The 21,009-nt window shown below is 39.3% G+C and overlaps 1 protein-coding gene across 4 annotated transcripts in view; it reads right to left on the bottom strand.

The window, feature by feature from the left end:
* The window catches only part of LOC134227627 (capping protein inhibiting regulator of actin dynamics), a 477,592-nt gene that overhangs the window by 306,996 nt on the left and 149,587 nt on the right, over positions 1–21,009 (bottom strand). For 2 of the 4 annotated variants that reach the window (XM_062709251.1, XM_062709254.1), the window contains exon 2: positions 19,283–19,315. The exons of the other annotated variants lie outside the window; for them this stretch is intronic. In XM_062709251.1, the coding sequence (XP_062565235.1) occupies positions 19,283–19,315 (33 nt within the window). The remainder of the gene's footprint in view (positions 1–19,282; positions 19,316–21,009) is intronic. 4 annotated transcript variants of the gene reach the window in all.

Below are 21,009 nucleotides of genomic sequence, written 5' to 3'. Positions count from 1 at the left end.
ACAAGGGGACTCAAGAAATCCTTACAAAATCAGATTTTCTATCTTTCTATTACAGACAGACAAATAAGAACATAACGCTACTGACTTCACAGTAACTGAACTGCTGAGGACATGCAACTGTGTAGAAAACTCAATTATGCCTCGAAAAGTCATAAATGCAACAGTCGAACCATATGCACGACATCAATCGCACCAGCTGTTTAGGATAATAATTAGCAGTCCAATATATTATTTCCCGTCGCCACCGTTTTCACCGTCCGTCATCACGTTACTTCGACCGTTGATCGGTTCCGTCTGCACAATGCAATGCAATGACTAGACAGGACTGCTAGACCAACCCGATAGAGACCCACGATAGAAGAGTCGCTGCGGTGTGGTGCTGACTGATGGTGCGGATTGCGTGTGGCTACCACCGCAGCCACCTATGGGAAAGTCCAACTTTACATGCCGGATTTCGAACGTAGTGCGCCATCGCTGCGCTGCTGCCCCTCGACTGCTTGGTGAAAGAAATGGATAACAGCAGCAGCGAGAGATAGCACAAGTGAAGCAACAAATTATATTTTTTATCGGTATTTGCTGTTATTTTTTCGAGAAAAGCCCTCGTTAATGAAGCGCACATGGGCGAAATGGCGTACGTGTGTGGCTGTTCTGATTTTCGGGCTGTCAGTTGTACAGCGCGCGTGAAGAAAGAAAAACACACGTTCGACAGAGGCAAAAATCGGAAGAGAAATTTGAATTTGAAAACGATTTCAGATGTAGAAAAGCATGTTTACATACATATGCTGGTGCGGATAATAATGTTTGTTATTTCATGTTTGATACCTGTATTTGGTATAAAACTATTTACACAGGTAAAATAGATTCTTTTCCATTTTGAGGACATTTCTCTTTTTGATCGTTCTTAGAAAGTTATTATGTCGTTTTTTTGGTACTGCAAATATTATCATTTCTCGATTATAAAATCCAAATAATTAACGGTTATTGAATGACTTTCTGTTAGTTGGCAACGGGAAACCATCGCAAAAATCGTAAAAATTGGTTACGATGACGAGCTGTTTAAATAAACATTGCCAGCACCTTTGAGCAATAACCATTTTACAACGCTATCGAAACGAACCGAAAAATCGTGACTTCGCCATTACTCACCGACCAAAAGTAAGACATAAATCGATCAAATTATTGCGCGCTCTCTATAGAATACATCGGAACGGGGCAAGGCAACAACGTCACCGACCGGCACTGATTATGGATTTGACCTTGGACAAAGGCAACACTCGTCACACTTAGTGTGCAGCGGACTTGCGTGCACAAAGAGGACCCGAGTGCCACCATATGGAACACGGAACATCGCTGTGTGGAGCGTCTTCTTCGTGCAAAAATGATCGTCATCATCATCATCAAATGGGACGGGACGGTATGTCATTGTTCGACTATTTTTCCAACCAGCTGAATAAGGTGGGAAATTTTCGCCCCAAGAATCCGGTGGATGCGCGATTCGCAGAACATGCTGCTGTCCGCAGCACCGCAGCCAGAAGCGGTGGATACGTGATAGATTGTTCAACAAGTGCGGTTTGCTTGGTAGGAAACATATATGCCGGAATGTGGTTGGCTGCAGCATGAAATGGTCACCACTAATTATGACTTGTGCTGCACGGATCTTGGAAAATTGAAAAACACGTTGAAAGTGCTTTTATTGCTCGGATGCAACGGAGAGAAAATGGGTCGTGGATGTTCAGCAAGAGACGACCCGATGGAAGGGAATGTTGTACGATGTACGATGTACGATTGTAACATACAGTCCAATGATTTAAAAATTGGAGCATTATCTGTCGAATCCTAAGTATGAAAGAAGGTAAAAAGGCATTTAAGCAGAATCCCGTCAGAATTTAATGTTAGTTATGGAGAGAAGCACAAATCGCAACAACAAAAAAGAAGTAACAATAGCATAGGGGAAAAGGATCGATTGTGGACACCGTTCGGTTATGGGTGCTCCTACGTATCTTTTGACAGATAACAGATGCTGTCAATTTAACAACCTTTATTGTTGTGCTATAGTAACATGATATTTTGTGCTTAATATCAAACCAGATAGTCATCTCAACTTTGAACTAAGAACCATACAATTTTTTAACAAGAAATTCAACACGAAAGTTTTTTACCCTTTTCAAAGGGTCGTAAGTTCGGAAGGGTGATATCAAGATCTGTTTGGGCGACTTCAATGCGAAGATCGGATCCGACAACTCGAACCATGAGCGCATTATGGTACGCCACGGTCTCGGAGAAGTGAGCGAAAACGGAGAGCTGTTCGCAGATTCTTTTGATAATAACGACATGGTGATCGGGGGATCGCTCTTCTCTTATCGACCGGTTCACAAGGTTACATGGGTCTCAAATCGATCACATCTGCATCAGCCGAAAATGGAAACGGAGCCTTCTTGATGTACGGAATAAACGTGGTGCCGATATCGCGTCTGATCATCACCTCCTCATAGGCGAAATACGCCTACGCGTTGCACGGATTCTTCGGCAGGAGGAGAGAGTTGGACGACGATTCAACACACGCCGACTGGAAAATGCCACGGTGAAACGGTCCTTCGTTGAAGAACTGGAGACGCGTGCTGCAGATATTCCGGAAGGTGGAAAGGCGAAAGGCGTGGAAGACCAATGGACCGCCATCAAGAATGCCTTCATCACCACCAGAAAGAACAATCTGGGCGAACTACGCACCCAGAGAAAACAATGGATTACCGATGAGACCTGGAGAAAGATAGAGGAGCGAAGAGAAGCCAAAGCCGCGATAGAGCGATCGACAACCAGAGGAGCCAAAGTCTTAGCCCGTCAACGATACGCGGCTCTTGAGAAGGAAGTAAAACGCCCATGTCGACGGGACAAGCGAGCGTGGGCAGACTCTCTGGCCGACGAAGGAGAGAGAGCCGCCGCAACCGGGGACATTTGCCTTCCCTACGATATCTCACGACGCTTAAGCGGGGCGTAGATGAAAGCAACGATGCCTGTGAAGGACGCGAATGATCAGTTATTGACCGACCCAACTGACCAGCTGAAACGCTGGTTCGAGCACTTCGAACAACATTTTCAAGTGCCAGCCAGGCCATCACCACCTCGGCATGATCTGCCTAGGATCCGACGTATAATACGCGTCAATACCGAAGCTCCATCACTGCTAGAGATTCAAACAGCCATCCAAAGCATTAAATTGAATAAAGCCCCAGGGGTCGACCGCATATCCGCCGAGATGCTCAAAGCTGACCCCATGACATCCGCTCAACTACTGCATCGTTTATTTCGTAATATCTGGGACACCGCAACTTTCCCGGTCGACTGGATGCAAGGTATCTTAGTGAAGGTGCCCAAAAAGGGTGACCTGACTGTATGCGATAACTGGCGAGGCATTATGTTGCTGTGTACCGTTCTCAAAGTTCTGTGCAAAATTATTCTAGCCCGGATTCAGGAGAAGATCGATGCGACTCTCTGGCGGCAGCAAGCCGGATTCCGTGCCGGAAGATCCTGTGTGGACCATATTGTCACGCTCCGCATCATTCTGGAGCAGGTCAACGAATTCCAAGAGTCCCTTTACTTGGTATTCATTGACTACGAAAAAGCATTCGACCGTCTCAATCACGAGAATATGTAGGGCGCCCTGAGACGCAAGGGGGTTCCTGAGAAAATCATCAGCCTCATCGAAGCACAGTACGAGGCCTTTTCGTGTAGAGTGCTGCACAATGGGGTCCTGTTCGACCCTATCCGGGTCGTAGCTGGTATGAGCCAAGGATGTATTCTATCACCGTTACTGTTCCTCATCGTAATCGATGAGATTCTGGTAGATGCGATTGACCGTGAACCAAACCGCGGGCTGTTATGGCAGCCTATAACCATGGAACACCTAAACGACTTTGAATTGGCTGATGACGTTGCACTCCTCGCGCAACGGCGCTCTGATATGCAGAGTAAGCTCAACGACCTTGCCGAGCGCTCCTCCTCGGCAGGTTTAGTCATCAACGTCAACAAAACCAAATCGTTGGATGTAAACACGGTGACTCCTTACAGTTTCACAGAAGCCGGGCAACCAGTGGAGAATGTTGAAAGCTTCCAATATCTTGGTAGCCAAATGGCGTCAGACGATGGTACCAAGATCGACATAGGCGCACGGATCAAGAAAGCAAGGGCTGCCTTTGCGAGTTTAAGAAATATCTGGAAAAACAGGCAGATAAGTGAACGCACCAAAATACGAATTTTCAACTCTAACGTGAAATCTGTGCTGTTATACGCTAGCGAAACATGGTGTGTATCAGTGGAGAACACTCAACGGCTGCAGCTGTTCATTAACAGATGCCTGCGGTATATAATTTGGGCTTGGTGGCCTCACAACTGGATCTCAAACAACGAGCTCCATCGTCGTTGTCACCAGAGGCCGATAGCAACAGGAATTCGGGATCGGAAGTGGGGCTGGGTCTACGTAGGGGCGGAGACGAAATCTGTAAACAAGCATTAGACTGAAACCCAGCGGGACATCGCAGCAGAGGCAGACCCAGAGGCTCATGGCGGCGAAGCCTCAATAAAGAAATAAAAGAAGTCGACCGAAATCTAACCTGGCAACAGGTTAAAGCGATAACCGGGCAACGCCCAGGATGGAGATCTTTCAAGTTGGCCCTTTGCACCACCGGAGGTGTACAGGATCCATAAGTAAGTAAGTAAGTAAGTAAGTTAAAGTGATTTAATTGCATTTATACAGTGAATTCAATCTATGTTTAGGTTCAATAACGATTGTCATCAAAATTTTAGCGCGAATTTTTGTTTTCTTCACATTCTAAAACATGTGCACATCATGCTGCATCGTGTCAGCATCGAGAAGGCAGCCCCTTCAACGCGATACAGGTAGCGCGCAGCCCTGGTAAGGTAGCCTACCGAAGATTCCACAGTAAGGCAAACCAAAAAAGGCAAAAGTTGAGCAAACGGATTGATTCAACGGCAACAGACGCGGCAACGAATGAAGGACAACGATTGGAAAGTCGAGCTCTTGGCTAGTGAGCTGCAGAAGGTCGGCGTGAGTGTGGCCAATCCAGGAAATATGGTGGCCCAGAACTAGAGAACGTAAATTCCGGCCGGCTATAGCGGCGGTGATAGAGCAGAACGAGGAGTTGGCTTCATGGTGATCGGGAAGCAATGAAGCATGTTATCCGGAAGCATGAAGCATGATCGGGAAGCAATGAAGCATGTTGAATGAAGGGCAAGTTCTTCAACTATAGCCTGATCAGCATATATGCCCCAACGAACGATAAATCTGATGACGTGAAGAATGAGTTCTATGAGACCCTTGATAAGGCCTACGGAGAGTGCCCAACACACGATGTAAAGATTGTCATCGGGGATGCAAACGCGCAGATCGGAAGAAAAAGTTTCTTTCGCGCTGTCATTGGTACGAAAATCCTTCATTCCGTTACCAAGGTTAATGGTCTGCGACTTGTAACCTTTGATGCTGCTAGAAGGATGACAATCACCAGTATCTACTTCGCACGTAAGAATATCCGCAAACACACCTGTCAACATCCGAGTGGAAACACTTGCTCACAGATAGACCACGTGTTGATCGACGGACGACATTCCTCGGATGTTGTAGATGTAAGGTCCTTCAGAGGTCCGAACATTGACTCGGATCACTTTGTAGTTGCAAAAATTCGTGCGCGACTTCCCAAGTAACCAAAAGTCCCTTTAAGAGTACGTGTTTCGCTTAATAGCTTCACTGAGCTGCTTAAGCGAAAAACGTACTCTTAAAGGAACTTTTGGTTACTTGGGTTATCAGCGTCACGAATTCACAAAACAACAAAACGATTCCTTTCAATATCCAACGCTTGTCAGTTGAAAGAGTTGCTGAACAGTACCAAAAATATCCACGAAGTGATTACAACAGCGCAGGAAGTGTTAGGCACCGCACAGCGACGTCAACAAAATGGTGAGAAGTGCCAGCGAAAGACGGACGAGAAAAATGCTTCAAGGAGTCGAATGCTTGTGGCTCGTACCCGTTCCAACAGAACGTGGATAGAAACGATATGCGGAGGTTTGCGCGCGGTATAAGACTGCGCCAGTGCCCGCCATGAACGATGTACAATGACCGAGAGGGGAATTTGCTGGCAGACAAGACTATGGTGGCAGCCAGGTGGAAGAAGCACTTCGAAGATTTGTTGAACGGTGAAAATAAAGTCGTATCAAGGAGCAGGATGGACATAGTCGGCGACGGTCAAGCTGTGGAACCACCAATGGTGGACGAGGTAAAGAAGACTCTAAAAGAGCTGAAAAACAGTAAAGCCGCTGGGAAGGACTAGATCCCAGTCTAGCTTCTCAAACACGGATGTGAGCAGCTAGATCAGTCAATCCACCACATTATCCAAAAATATGGGAGGATGAAGAACCAGCCTGCCGGCAGGTTGGATGGCCTCATATGCCCAATCTATAAGAAAGGGGGTAACAGCACAGAAAAGAAATGTACCGTTATAAATTTTGTAACAGAATGTAAATTGTTTAACGAAATTTGAAATTTGTAAAACTAACTTAAGGTAATGCTTACTATGATATGAATGCCAGAGGACTGGTGAAGTGTCGGAAATAAATAAATAACAATAATAATGAGAAAGGGCACAGACTAGAGTGTGCCAATTACAGAGGGATCACCCTTCTGAACTCGGCGTACAAAATCCTGTCGCGTATCCTGTTTAACAGACTGAGACCGTTTGAGGAGTACTTCATCGGGGAATACCAGGCAGATTTTCGTGAGGGCCGATCAACGGCGGATCAGATGTTTAGCCTGCGGATGATCCTTGATGAATTCCGGTAGTACAACTTGCAGACTCACTATCTGTTCATTGATTTCAAAGCAGCGAACGATTCAGTGAAAAGAAATGAGCTGTGTCAGATAATGTCTGAACATGGTTTTCCGGCGAAACTGATTAGACTGATTTGTGCAGAACTTGATGGCTCGAAATCAAGCATTCGGATTGCAGACGCAATTACTGCAAGATTTGCAGTTTAAAATGTGATGTGTACCCGACTAGAAGAGCATAACAAAAATTGAACACAATTTTAACATATAGTGATATTTATAACTTATTTTGATACAATTTTGTTCTCAGTAGCCATTATCTTTCAAATGTTGTAACAGGATTATATCATAATATGATTTGAAAAATGCTTAACACCGAATTGCCCAATAGTAGGCAATTGAAATAGATGTAGCAAAGTCTTTCAGCCATAGGTATCACAACGCTGATATAATTTGAGAAGGTTGCCTTATTTATTATGTTGTTAATTTCATGTTCTCAGACAAAAACAAAAAAAAATATGATTGTTGATCACAATGTGGAGACCTATCACGACCTGTAAAAATTCCAACTGCACAGAAACAATATATTTTGTATCTGATTCTGTTATATATTTCTAACAGAATATGTTATTTTTATGATAAAATTGTAACAAAATTTGATAGTTTTTTTTTTTCTAGTAGTGCAGTTTTTGATAGAAATTTAGTTTAGTTTAGTAAATTTTAACAACATCCTGCACCATGTTTCTAACAAATTTTGTTATAAAAAATTAGTATAACATAATAACATAGTATGATATGATTTTGATATGACCTTCTAATCGGGTAGTGTCACGGTGCATGCGGGTGAAGTGAATGTGAAACAATCTGACCGGCATTTAAAGAAGAAATTATGATTAGCTTCCTAGTGCCTGTGTTGATGTCCGCTCCTATGGTTTATTTTGTTTTAGGGGTGATGAGTACCTGTTCAGTAACTCCCGACATTAGAATCTGTATTTCGGATTTAAATATTTTGATTTTATCCGGTATGGGTAAGTTGAAAACCTACAACACAACAGTACACCTGTGCTAGTGATTGCTTTACAAGGAATTTATGTTTTTTTTTTTTTTTTTATTTTTTTTTTTTTTTGAGTGACCCTTCTCTCTCCCCCACACCAAAATGCTCAAAATGACCATTCTGGTAGTGGACACTCAATTCTCAGCCACAGCAACACGAAAAATAAAAAAGAAAAACTTGAAAATTGGCTGAGAATAATTTAAAAATTTAATAGAAAAAAAATGTGAGATGAAATACTATAAATACAAATTAGGTACTTCTAGTGGATTGAGCATCCTTTTAAAGAAGCACGAAGTGTAGGCATAATAAGCAAACGTATATAATTATTAGAAAAAAGTGACTATTTTTTTAAATTTAATTTAATTTCTTTATGGCGGTTACATACACATGAAACAGATAACATAAAAGAATTATGACATAAATCAAATTAATAATTGTGTTATTTGACTTTTCAAAAAAGATTTTATGTTGGATTTAAATTCTAAACGATTAGATATTATTTGTAGACTTCTAGGTAAATTGTTATATTTTGCTGGGCCGACAAAAGTGAACCGTTTCTGACCAAAGCTAGAAAACACGCGAGATCTAGATAGATGATTAATTTGTCTTGTATTATGCAAACGTGGCGTTAAATTTATAGTTAAATTATGGATAATTCTGGGATTATGTAAAATATTATGAATCATAAGTAATGTTTGTTCTTCACACATTCCTTGTAATGGCAATATTTTATGTGGAAAATCTGAGTATATCTGTGATGTTGGATATAGTAAAGGCAAGTTAAAAATAATTTTTATGCAACGGTTCTGTAAGGTTTGAAGTTTCTTCAGTTTTGATTTACATGCTCTTCCCCACACTATAATCAAATAATTCAAATGTGAATGTATATGAGCAAAATAGAACATCAGTAGAGCTTTTCGAGACACAAAGCTACTGATTCGTTTCATAATTCCGCACATTGATGAAACTTTCCCAGCGATTTTCTTGATGTGCTGATCCCAAGATAAGGTACAATCTAAATGAATGCCAAGGTACTTGAAAGAATCAACTTTTTCTATTGTGTGACTGCCCATCATTAAGTTACGAACTATTGGAGGTCTTCTTCTTGGCGATCGGAAAATCATATATCTGGTTTTTTCCAAGTTTAATGAGAGCAAATTGTTACAAAAATAACGCTGCAGGATGTCCAAGTCTTCGGCCATGCTTGAAATGATGGATTCTGGGTTAGTATATGGGTAGAATATGGCAGTATCGTCAGCAAATAATTTTGGAGTTCCTGTGAGTCCTATTTTGTTTATATCGTTGATGTACATAAGGAAAAGGAGGCCCAATATTACTCCCTTGGGGCACGCCAGTGTGAATAGGCCTCAAAGAACTTCTCTTTTCTTTATAAGAGACAAACTGTTTTCTATGCTCCAAGTAACTTCGAATAATATTGTTTGCGATTCCTCTGATTCCATAATATTCTAGTTTTTGTAGTAAAATGTTATGATTCAGAGTATCAAAGGCTTTCTTCAGATCTAAGAATAAGGCTCCAACATACCTCTTCGAATCCGTTTCATCCAATAAGTTGTCAACTAGCTCTGTGATGGCAATAGTTGTACTGCTACCGCTTCGAAATCCGTATTGCTGACAATAAATCAAATTATAACGGTCAAAAAAACTAATGAAGCGATTGACCAACATTTTTTCCAATATTTTGGTGAAAACAGATAAGGTCGATATAGGACGATAATTATCTGTTTTTGTAGAATCTCCAGACTTGAAAATTGGAATTACTTTAGATGTTTTGAGACAATCTGGGTAAATACCAGTTTGAATCATATTATTAAATGATTCGGATAGAATACGCGAAAATGATACCACATTATTTTTCAATATTTTAGCTGGAATATTATCAGGTCCTGGGCTTTTACCTATTTTTAACTCGTTAATTAATAATACCACTTCATTTATGGATGAAGGTTGCAGAAAAATCGAATTTGCCATGGGTGCAATGTGCTCTACCGGGCTCATGTTTACCGGAGTGATATTTTCTGCCAATTTTGCACCTACTGTAGAGAAATGTTCGTTGAAAGCTTCACATATTTGTTTGCTGTCATTTATGTGGTAACCATTAACTTCCAATATTATTTTTTGTTTATTTTCCGATTTACCTAATAAAGCGTTGATATTTTTCCAAATTTTAGAATGCGATGTGTTGTCTAATAATCTTTCAAAATAATTCTTTTTAGCTATTTTTTTGGCAGAATCTAGCTTCTTAGAAACGTAGTTTAGTTGTTCCGCTGAGCGAATGTTATTGGGATTTCGACGACATCTTTTTAAACAATTGTTTTTGATTTTTATCAACGTCCACAAATCTAAAGTCATCCACGGACATTGTTTTTCTTTAACATTCACAGACTTTTTAACTATTTTTGTGCAATCCTCGAGTAATGAATTGTATTTGGATATAATGTTTTCCAAGCAGTTGTTGGCATCCTGGACGAGTCCAACATTATCAACATAAGTTTTGAATTCAAGATTTAATTTTTCATGATTTATTATTCTTTTGGTTAAAACAATCCGGTTTGTGCCAACTTTCATATTAAATTCTGAAAGAATCAAACAGTGATCACTCAAGTCGTTAAATATTGTGTGGTTACTTAGCCGGTGAGAATCACCCATTTTACATACAGTATGATCTAGAATATTTGAGCTAGACGGTCTCGTAACGAATGTATTTGTGCAAATAAAACCATAGGACTCTAACAGATATTTGTATTTTAGGACAACGTTATTATTAGTCATATTTACTGGAACATTCATATCACCAAAGATTAAACAGGGGTTTTTACTACTGCTCTTATTGAGCCAACTTTCCAAGCAATCATGGAATTTATTGAACTCGTAAGATGGAGGACGATATACACCATGGACATCTGAGACCTCACCATGCGACATCAATTCTACATTTATATGATGAAAACCTTCAGTGCACACGTTCTCAATAAGTTTATATTCAATATTATCTCTGATATACATAGCTAATCCTCCAAATGAGCTTTCTCTACTTGAGAATATACTAGTGTAGCCTTTAATTTTATATAGCGCAGTGTTTCCAGCTTTAATCCAGGTTTCTCCAATGATGAGGACGTCAATCGGCACAGCTAAATGATCCATCGACATTAAAATATTATCAAATTTATGTAGATCATTAATACCCCGTACATTCCATTGTAGAACACGCAATTTTTTCGGACATATTCTCCCACAAGACATATTAAAATCATCGATATGATTATGGAAATAATTTAACGTTTGATACATTTTTACATTTAATTGAGAGCACAGAGACCTTGACGAACAAGTTAAAAAAAAATGTAATATCATTAGCTTTGATCATTTTCCTTGCGTTTTAGACACAGGGTTCGTTAGAGGATTCATTATATCGATTAACTATAATTTTGAAATCCTCCCTAGTTCTAATCAAGTCTGGCTTAGAGTTATCGTCTTTTTTAACCAATATGCCACCTCCTCTAGCAGGCCAGACATACTTTATTTTGAATGACTCCTGGCATTCACGCATTTTTCGTAATAGCTCAGTAGATAAAGCAGACATTTCCTCTCTAATTGTGATGCTTGTTGCCTTGCCATTAACTACTAGAGATGGGTCAATATTAGTTGAGAGCACACTTCCAATTTCTTTTTTACATGAAAGAACATGGCATAATGGTTCTCATTTTGGCTTCTGCATTCATATGGGATGCAAAAAGATGCAATATTTATACCGTAGTATGGTAAACGAGTTACTAGAAACCACTAGTACGCTCTTCATTATAGAGATACTTCTATATTAAACCACTTAATAACCAGTCGCTAAGTGGCAAAGCCCGAGGGAGGTCCTTCGTAGCTTAGTTGGTTAAAGTATTAGTCTAGCGTACTGGGGGCCGTGGGTTCGGGTTCCACCGAAGGGAAAGTTGTTACCTGCAATACATTTTTCAAATCATAATCTTTCACATAGAGTAGAGTGGGGCAAGAGTGCGCGTGGGGTAAAAGTACGTTTTCGATTTTTTGAAGTTATTAAAAAAGATAAATTAGCAGCACTGCATCAGTTTGACAGGTATTCTGACCAATTATTGTCATGTGTAATTGTAAACGATTTGAATAAACAGCAAGGGAGATATGAAGTAAGATAATTTTTTGGTCATTTTGCTAAAAATTATTGTGTTTCCGCAACTAGTATTCCATTACCATATAAACGTTCAATCAGGTGAAAGTTATACCCTTTTGATAACCTATTGTATAGAGTACTTTATGGTGCAGAACATGGGTTGTGTTGGTTTTCCAAGAGGTAGAAACCATTAACTGCATAAATTTTGGGGCTGTGGGGTAAAAGTACGCAGGAACGTGTGGGGCAAGAGTACGCATATGAATCTTCAAGTTCTTATGTCAAACTCGTATATTCGGCCGAAATTAGACTACTTCCGAAGCATAAAGATCCACAATAATGAAAAAAGAGATAGAAATCGAAAATTATTAATCAAATTCTCCTTCTAAGGATAACCTGAAGTCATTTGGTGTTAGAAGCGACGTAACGAACAAAGTGCTGAAGCGAAATTATGAAATTGTTTTGGGTATTGTATCACATCTAAACATAGTCTAAAAACACAATTTCATCTAAATGATTATTTCATTTTATCAAAAGCACCATCCATAAATTACGCAACGCCTAGCTGAGGGTAGGGTGGGCGATCATGGGGTTTTGCGAGATGTATGACGATCCATGCAATTTTTAGAGGATTCATACAAAAATTGTAAGATAGGGAGGAGGGGTGATGAAATGGCTAAATTTTGCGTTACATAATTAGTGGACTTTCTTCAAGAAAAATTATTTTGTTTACGTCACATGAAACCTGTTATATTTTTACTTTATTTATTTAAAAAAACACAATGTTTTTTTCGTATGAAAGAAAGTTCACAATTCTAGGACCACCTCCCTCTTTCAGAGTTACGTAATCTTTAAACATTCCACAATATACTTTCAGTAAACATCAATTAAATGTTATTAGATCCTTTTTGTGTTAATAAATACTTAAAACACATGATTGGAAAAGTGCGTACTCTTACCCCACCCAATGCGCGTTTTTGAGGTGTCTTGCAATAAGGGTTCTGCCAAGACGAATTTAATTATATCCATTATTTTTTTCCACTGGGTAACATAAAGGAAGAGTATACGAATCGTCGACATTGATTTCATATGCAGAAGCTTGTTTCATAAGGTCACCATGTTCGATTGAAAACTAAGTGCGTACTCTTGCCCTACTCTACTCTAATGTACATAATCATATCTGAGTTTCCAAGTCGGTTGGTTTAATACCCGGAACATAAGCTATTAACTTTAATTGAACCAAAGTCTGCTGGTAATGAATGAGAAGGCTCCGAGTGGTTTTATGTTTTTGATAGAACCATTTGATCTTCATCTAAGCAGCATCTGTTTGAGCATTCCTTGGAATGCAAATGAAGATCTTAATCAGAACGATGTTCTGAATAGATTGATTTTCCATACTCCCAAAATTTTGGCGAACTTGTGGAGAGTTCGGAGAGTCAAACCTACTGAAAATGGATATCGATCGTTCTTTTTTAGTATGAGTAATGACTCGTTAAATTTCCTTAAACTGCAAATTTTTTCAGTAAACTATGGGTTCCAAAAAGTTTTTGCTCGGGTTCTTTAGAAAAGATTCGCTAGAACTTCTTAACTTCAAACGTCTAATATGTCGTCTTACAAGGCTCAACTATTTTACATTCTAATTCGTTTTCAGTATCCCTTCGGGGGTGCAGAATTTAATTTATAACAGTAAGTATTCATACGCGCAGGTCTCCAGTAGCCTTGCGAGCAAATGCGTTGGAGTGCCAATCCGGAAATGGCGAGATCGATTCTCGGTCCGGTCTATGATGTTTTCGGGTTGGAAACATTCTCGACTCCCTGGCCATAGTGTATCCATTGTACTTGCCGCACAAGATACATACTCATGAAATGGCGGGCATAGAAGAGCTTTCAATTAATAACTGAGGAAATGCTAATAGAATACTAAGTTGAAAAGCAGGCTAAGTACCAGTTGGAATGTAGAGCCACTGAAGAAGAAGATTCATACGTGCATCTCAGTTGGGGTCTTTGTATGAAATAAATCATTTCTTATATGTTTTGTTTTGTATCATACTAATTTCCTTTTACCCTGCCCCTCCCATAATCCTATCTCTCCCATCAGGTAAATGATGCGACCGGCTGTGAAGTGCGAGGCACAAATCTCCTATTGATAGGATTGCATGCATGTTATTATAATAAGATTACATGAACCAAGCTTCATTTGTTCATTTCAAAATGACCCCTGTATCATGAGTTAAACGCCATCGACCGTGTCGATGGCCGCATGTTGTTATACAGACACTTAGAAGACATTTTTGACGATTTTGACATGATTTGAAATGTCTCAATGATATATTCGGTGTTTTGCTGCCTGTTGTTATCAAGATGGACCATATTTAATGATAAATTCAATTTAAATCTGGTGAGTTGGAAGACCACAAAAAACCTTGGAAAAAGCATTCATGAAGGTTAAAGTCATTTTTGTACATGAGATGACTCCCAGTATTCTCAGAATCTACATCAGTTATAGCCTGCTGAGTTGTTATGCCCACAGAGCTACTGATTCAATCAATTATTGTTTGTTTTTGCTCTGTAGAAGCAAACTGTCAAAATCTGTTAGGATAATTTGCATCCTGTCCATCCTGTATGCTCCTGGGCTTTGCGGACGACATCGACCTCATTGGAATCGATCGCAGAGCAGAAGCCTCCACTTTTGTCCCACTGAAGAGGGAGACGGCGAGGATAGGCTTAACCATTAACTCTACAAAGACAAAGTACATGGTGGCAGGTAGAGATAGAGGAAGACCTAGTGGTGTTGGTGCTGAGGTAGTGCTTGCTGGGATGTGTTTGAAGTTGTTGAAGAATTTGTTTACCTTGGAAGGGTTGTGACATGTGACAATGACGTGTCCCGTGAAGTGAAAAGACGTATTGCTGCTGCGAATAGGCCTTTCACGGATTATGTAACCAGTTTCGGGACAACATGCAGACGGAAACGAAGTTTGCTCTATATAAAACTCTGATTCTACCAGTTGCCTTTTACGGACATAGATCATGGACGTTAAAAGAGGCGGACCGGAGAGCTTTCGGGGTTTTCGAGCGAAAAGTGCTGCGTACAATACTCGGAGGGATACTAGAAAATGGTGTGTGGCGCAGACGAATGAATCATGATCTGTATCAAATATACATAGAAGAAAATATTGTGAATCGTATAAAATACGGCAGACTTCAGTGGGCTGGTCACTTAGTACGAATGTCGAAAGAAATAATAGCTGAAACAATATTCAACAGAGAACCAAATAGGGGCCGGCGACTGTACATTTCCTCCCTTCCTACCCGAGCGTTCATGTCACCGATGACGATTTTGACGTCCCGAAGTGGGCATCCATCGTATGTCTGCTCCAGCTCTGCATAGAACGTTTCTTTCTCTCGTCGAGTCGCCCTTCGTGTGGACAGTGCACGTTGATGATGCTATGAGTCCTCAGCTTGGATATCCTTGCGTCAATTGATTGCCACCCGACCACGCGTCGGCGCATCTTGCCCATCACTATGAAGCCGGTTCCCAGCTCGTTGGTGGTGCCACAGCTTTGGGGCAGATATGTAAACATCGCGTGACATCTTTAATTGAAAGTGAGAAATTGCAGTACTGTCGACTAGTATTTAATAAGATAATAAGGAACATTTTTCGCGTGATTTTTGAAAACGTTGTGTGTAAATGGGAGACTCTCTTTCATTACGCTCTTTCTCACTAATATCTAAGCTAGTTTTGCACTTGTCATAAGACGAGTTTGTACAATCCCAAGATACAATTAAGTGGTGGAATTCAATGGGATTGTACAAACTCGTCTTATGACAAGTGAAGACATTCCACTAAAAAGCTCAAAATAATTTTCTTAACTAGTTTTGCATTTATTGCAATGTTTTCACCTCAACACGCTAGACAAAGCAATTCTCTTCAGATCTCTGTTAAAAAATCCGATGTGAATGTTAGTATGGCTTCGTAACAATCGAAAGAGAAAGTAAACAAAGAGAACCTCTCTTTTGGACTTACGACGTTTTCAAAAATCACGCGAGATTTCTTCAAATTTCGAAACAAATGTTTACAACATGCATTTATTAGAGCTAAATTATATAACTATTGCAGCCACTTAATTTTCCAAAATACAAACTATATTGTTCAGCCATTACCACTTAGAGTCACGAGACAATCAGTTAGTTATGTTCGTAAATAAGTGCATCGCATATCGGCTACAATTAGTTTCTCTTTTGTGAATCGTACTTCTAGTGGACAAAGCAACAGCATTCGAGTTTGCTTTCAAATCAAGGCTCGTACCTACTGCAAAAAGGGACATAAGGTACCCCGGGGCAAGTGGGACCTAAAAAAACGCTAGTTCAGCAAAATCGTTAACGCAGCCTTAGAAAACAAGGTATTTCAGGACATTAACCACGGATACATCATTATATGCTTCCGTTGGTGAAGTGTAGACGTGTTGTAAGCCATTTATTCAGTTACAAAAATATTGGGTAGTGACATAAATAAATTTACCTGTGGGACCCACTTACCCCTTCAAACGGGGCAAGTGGGACCTATTCTGCTCTATACTGTCGAACGAAGCTAATTTAAAGAATGTAGATATAATGTTCATGTAATTTCTGAGTCGTAGTATTTCAGATCATGGATGGAGTTTTATTGCTTGTCAGACTTTTGTTTTTGGCAAAAGAAAGGAATTACAATGTTAGCAGATATAAAAACAAGACATCAGCCAGATTACTGTTAAATTGTCTGTTGTCTGGTTTTACATTAGCTTACTTTCTAACCAAATGTGCTAGATGGAAGAGATAAGCAAATCTTTGTTCACTTTTCGAATGAATGTTTCTCTGTTTAACATAAATTATTACATAAATTAGAACTTCAAAAGGAACGTTTTTATTCAAGCGTTGTTGTAAATTTGTAATAGAACGAAATGGCCAATTTATGTCTTAAGCACTTTATTTATCTGAAAATCTGTTAATCTGATGCGAAGTTTAAAAATAACAAAACACAAGACAAAACCTGTTGATCTATTGTAGAATAAATAGATTGTTTGCACTGTAAACGGAAAATTTTGCATAGTTATAACCATTGCTCTTTTCCATGAGGGAGATAATTTTCAGAAAGTAAAATACACATTTGGTAAATCAACTGTACACTACTTCTTAACAACTAAACCAACGATATCAACTGCATTTGATTCAGATCCATATGATATATGAGTGTCGAAGTTATTTTTCACTAGACAACAATCTAAAAACAGGTAAAATGGCTCTATCGAAAATGTTGTTCAAATATGTCCCACTTGCCCCATGTATGTTAAAAATCAAGGGAAAGTGAAAATGGCAGATTTTGGCTTTAATCAAAACTTTTAAATAGTTTTTGATGTCACACAATTATTTAATTGCTCAAAATGTTCACTTTCCACATCAATGATGAATTTAGAAACGACTATTTTGTTGGAAATCCATTGAATTAAAATAAAAGTAAAAGATTTTGCCGGTAGTTTAAAGTCATGATTAAACAATACCATTAGTATGGTGCCGCAAAGGGTTTTAATTCCAATTTTTTTCGTGTCAGGCGAATTCGTTGATAATTCTGCTTCATATTTCTAGAACATTGTTACCATTAAAAACGTTCACCGATTAATCGGCAGTCATAGTACCCACTTACCCCGTATTTTCACTTGCCCCGGGGTACCTTATACAAAACCTGTTCGCTGCAATAGTTACAGAAGCAGCAGCAACAGTTCACTTAATCCACACAACGATTCCATCGCCTGATAAGGGGAATAGTAATTAAGTTTAATTTATTGTTAGGCTGCACAAGGCGAGCACCCGACCATTGACCGGGAGCAACTTGGTCATTAGGCGACTTGAAGTCGATCGAATCCATTTCTGAAATGCTTTGGCATTCTTGGAAACTGAAGAGACCCTCGCTTCTGGATTTATCTAGCCCGTTTGGAGAACATGTTACTTGTGGATCGCATTGCGACACGTCACAGCGGCTCGCAGAAAAATTACTTATGTCATATCCAACAATATAACAGCTGCAGCCGCAGCATCACCAGTCGTCGCGCAGTCGGTGCTGCTACAATTACGAATATTACAGCCGTGCCGACTGATCGACCGACACAGCAGTGGCAACCAATCTATACCTCACGGTAATACAGAGCTAATAACAGTGCTGGGAGTGACTGTCTGTGGTGGTTCGTCCTGTCTGTGCTCGATCGATGCGAGTCCGTGTGGATCAAAACCACCATCATCAGCAGGTTGCAAAATCCTACAGAGCAAAATGATCACCATTAGCTTTGAAATTGGCCAATCGCAAATGGCGCCGCTTCCCTACAGCTAACGCAAGCTAACTCTCTTGTGGTGCGATTTGGCACACCTCCACTGTTGGCACGTATACTTGGAAATGTTTTATTGTGCTGCTAAATCGTTCTTTGTAGGATTATTATGAAATCATGTAAACTTCTTCTGATGCACCTTTGAAATGCATAGACTAGAATCAGCCTCGCAGAAGTTTTTAATCGACTATGTTCTCTATTCGATGCCTTGCTACTTTACCCAGAAATAGTATGGTACGCTAAGGTTAAGGTTAACCATAAAATATTGTTTCCACCAGTTCCCACCTTTGAACGATTGAAGAATCCATTTAATATTTTATGTTTTGATGCTAGGGCCTTTTTTAATAATATTCGCCACAATCCCGGTAAGCATTAAAATAGGAATCAAAATAGTAAGTTTTCCTACAACTCCGAGCTACTGTTTCATCATCCCGCATTAATACATGTAGCCTGGTTACATCTATCTGATAAACTGCACAATTAATATACGATTTGTTGCATAATATAAACAGTGAAGAGGAGTAAGAGGACCCTAAAATGCGAATGCACGCTAGCTTCGATTGAAATGATTGGAAAGCTACCGATATAAAAAAACGAATGGCAAATTTTGGCAAAATTAACTGGAACCTACCATGCGCTACTGTTCAACAAGCATCCACCGAGTGACTGGCCAATTATTAAATCAATCGAATTAGGTGCGGTAACGCATAATGGTTTATTATTGAATGACAAAGATTTCTTTCGTATACATCACAACCTCATCAAAAAGTCCAAGAAGTGTGGAAAATAGTTGAAAACATAAAACTGCCTTCGAACATCGGTTACATGCGAATGCCTGCATTTTCGGATATGAACATTAATTGAAGTATAGAAATAGGGCAAAATCAACATACCTTCGTCATCCATGAATAAATTTGCTTCCATGTCTGAAAACGATTGAAAGGTAAAAAAATAACGGTTAAATATAAAACTCATAACAATGCCAAACTGTAACCTACCCATTACCATATAGAAGCTACTTCCGAATACTGTAATTTTAATATTAATCTACTAAGCTGTAGACGCAATGAATTTCTAAATGGTTTACATGAACATCGATTAGCAAGAATATTAAAGCAGTGAATGATACATGCGAAGCGGTATGATATTTGAGAACGAAAAAAAATATAGAGAAACGTCAAAGACTCAGCGGAAATCTAATTCTGAGACCACCGCGACACGCCGAACAACTTACCTTTGCAGTACGATAAATCATGACAAATAGCAATAATTGTATAACCTCGCACTGCGGATTCAATCAAGCAAAACACGGCGACATGATTATCACACAGAGATCGAACCAACTCCAGAGGTGTGAGTTGTCGTAAGTGTATAACATCAATTTATAATAACGTTAAAGGTACCCTTGCGCAGTCGACGACGGGTAGATTCAAAGAAGGACCGCCATGGGCTATGAATAATCTGCGACATTAATCAACACTTTCCATTTACCGCCGTTGATGCTGCGGGTTGTATCTTGCTGACTGTAAGGTGCCCTCTGTGGTTACTCCCATAAACTGCATCAGCTACTGTGGAAGCTTTGAAATAATTAATCAATAAAGGTGAATTCGATCGGATTGGAATAGAAATGGAATTTGATGTTGCATTCCGGAAAACGAACTAGGTGAAATGAAATGAAATATGAAGTCAGCTGTAAAGTAAGTCAGCCTTGGACGAAAAAAATGGTTTTATACACTAACCAAGACAAAGATGAGATGTACACATTTTTCAGTCCATCAAGAGTTTTACTGAGTTTTTTGATTTACCAAAAGGGACATTTTTTAAACTCAAATTTAGAAGCTGACCTCGTCCTCGAATCAAATGAGAAGAAGACTAGAAGAAGGATGTTCTAGAGCTTCAAAACCTTTCCCACCTTTCTTGAATTTTGAACATGGCGATTATTGAAATTAGAACAGCTTCTTGAGACAAAACTACATGACAATTATATACAAATTTTGGTAACCCTAGATTATCAACGGTCGATCAATACCAAATTAAACTTGAGTTCTGATTTTCCGTTATACGGGGTCTTGGCTATTTTCTTGAGTTAGACAGGTTCAAGGGACATCACTCCCATATTATGAACATGTCACAGTATTTCCAAAATATCTGCGGTACTCCAAACTGTTCTTAAGCTTAAATCCTAATGTACTGTATCGTAAACAAATCTATCTACGGAATCTTGGTGACTGGCGGCGCCAGAGCTATAGTAATGGTGGACACCAGCATTTTTGGCGTAATTGATTCATTTATAATTTGACGTCAGTAGTAAAAACTACAATTGGGGGCGTAATCAGTCAAGCGATAAATCAATTAAAAAAATGTCAGGCAATTTTTAATATTACGAAATTTTTATTGCATTTTATCGTCTATAAAATGCAATGTAATCGTCTAATTTATTGGAACGGTTTCAAGAAAATTTTTGAAATGTTTTACCAAAAACATCCAATTCAAACATTTTTTCAGGTATTCCTTTGGATACCATCGGAAATTCCATTCCCTCGGAAATGTTTTCAATAATTCTTCCGGAATTTTCACAAAAAATCCCTTCCACAAATCTAAGACAAAATTTCAGGAATTT

This window comes from Armigeres subalbatus, chromosome 3 (genome assembly GCF_024139115.2).
Source record: "Armigeres subalbatus isolate Guangzhou_Male chromosome 3, GZ_Asu_2, whole genome shotgun sequence".
Lineage (NCBI taxonomy): Eukaryota > Metazoa > Arthropoda > Insecta > Diptera > Culicidae > Armigeres > Armigeres subalbatus.
This window is presented reverse-complemented; position numbering and strand designations above follow the sequence as displayed.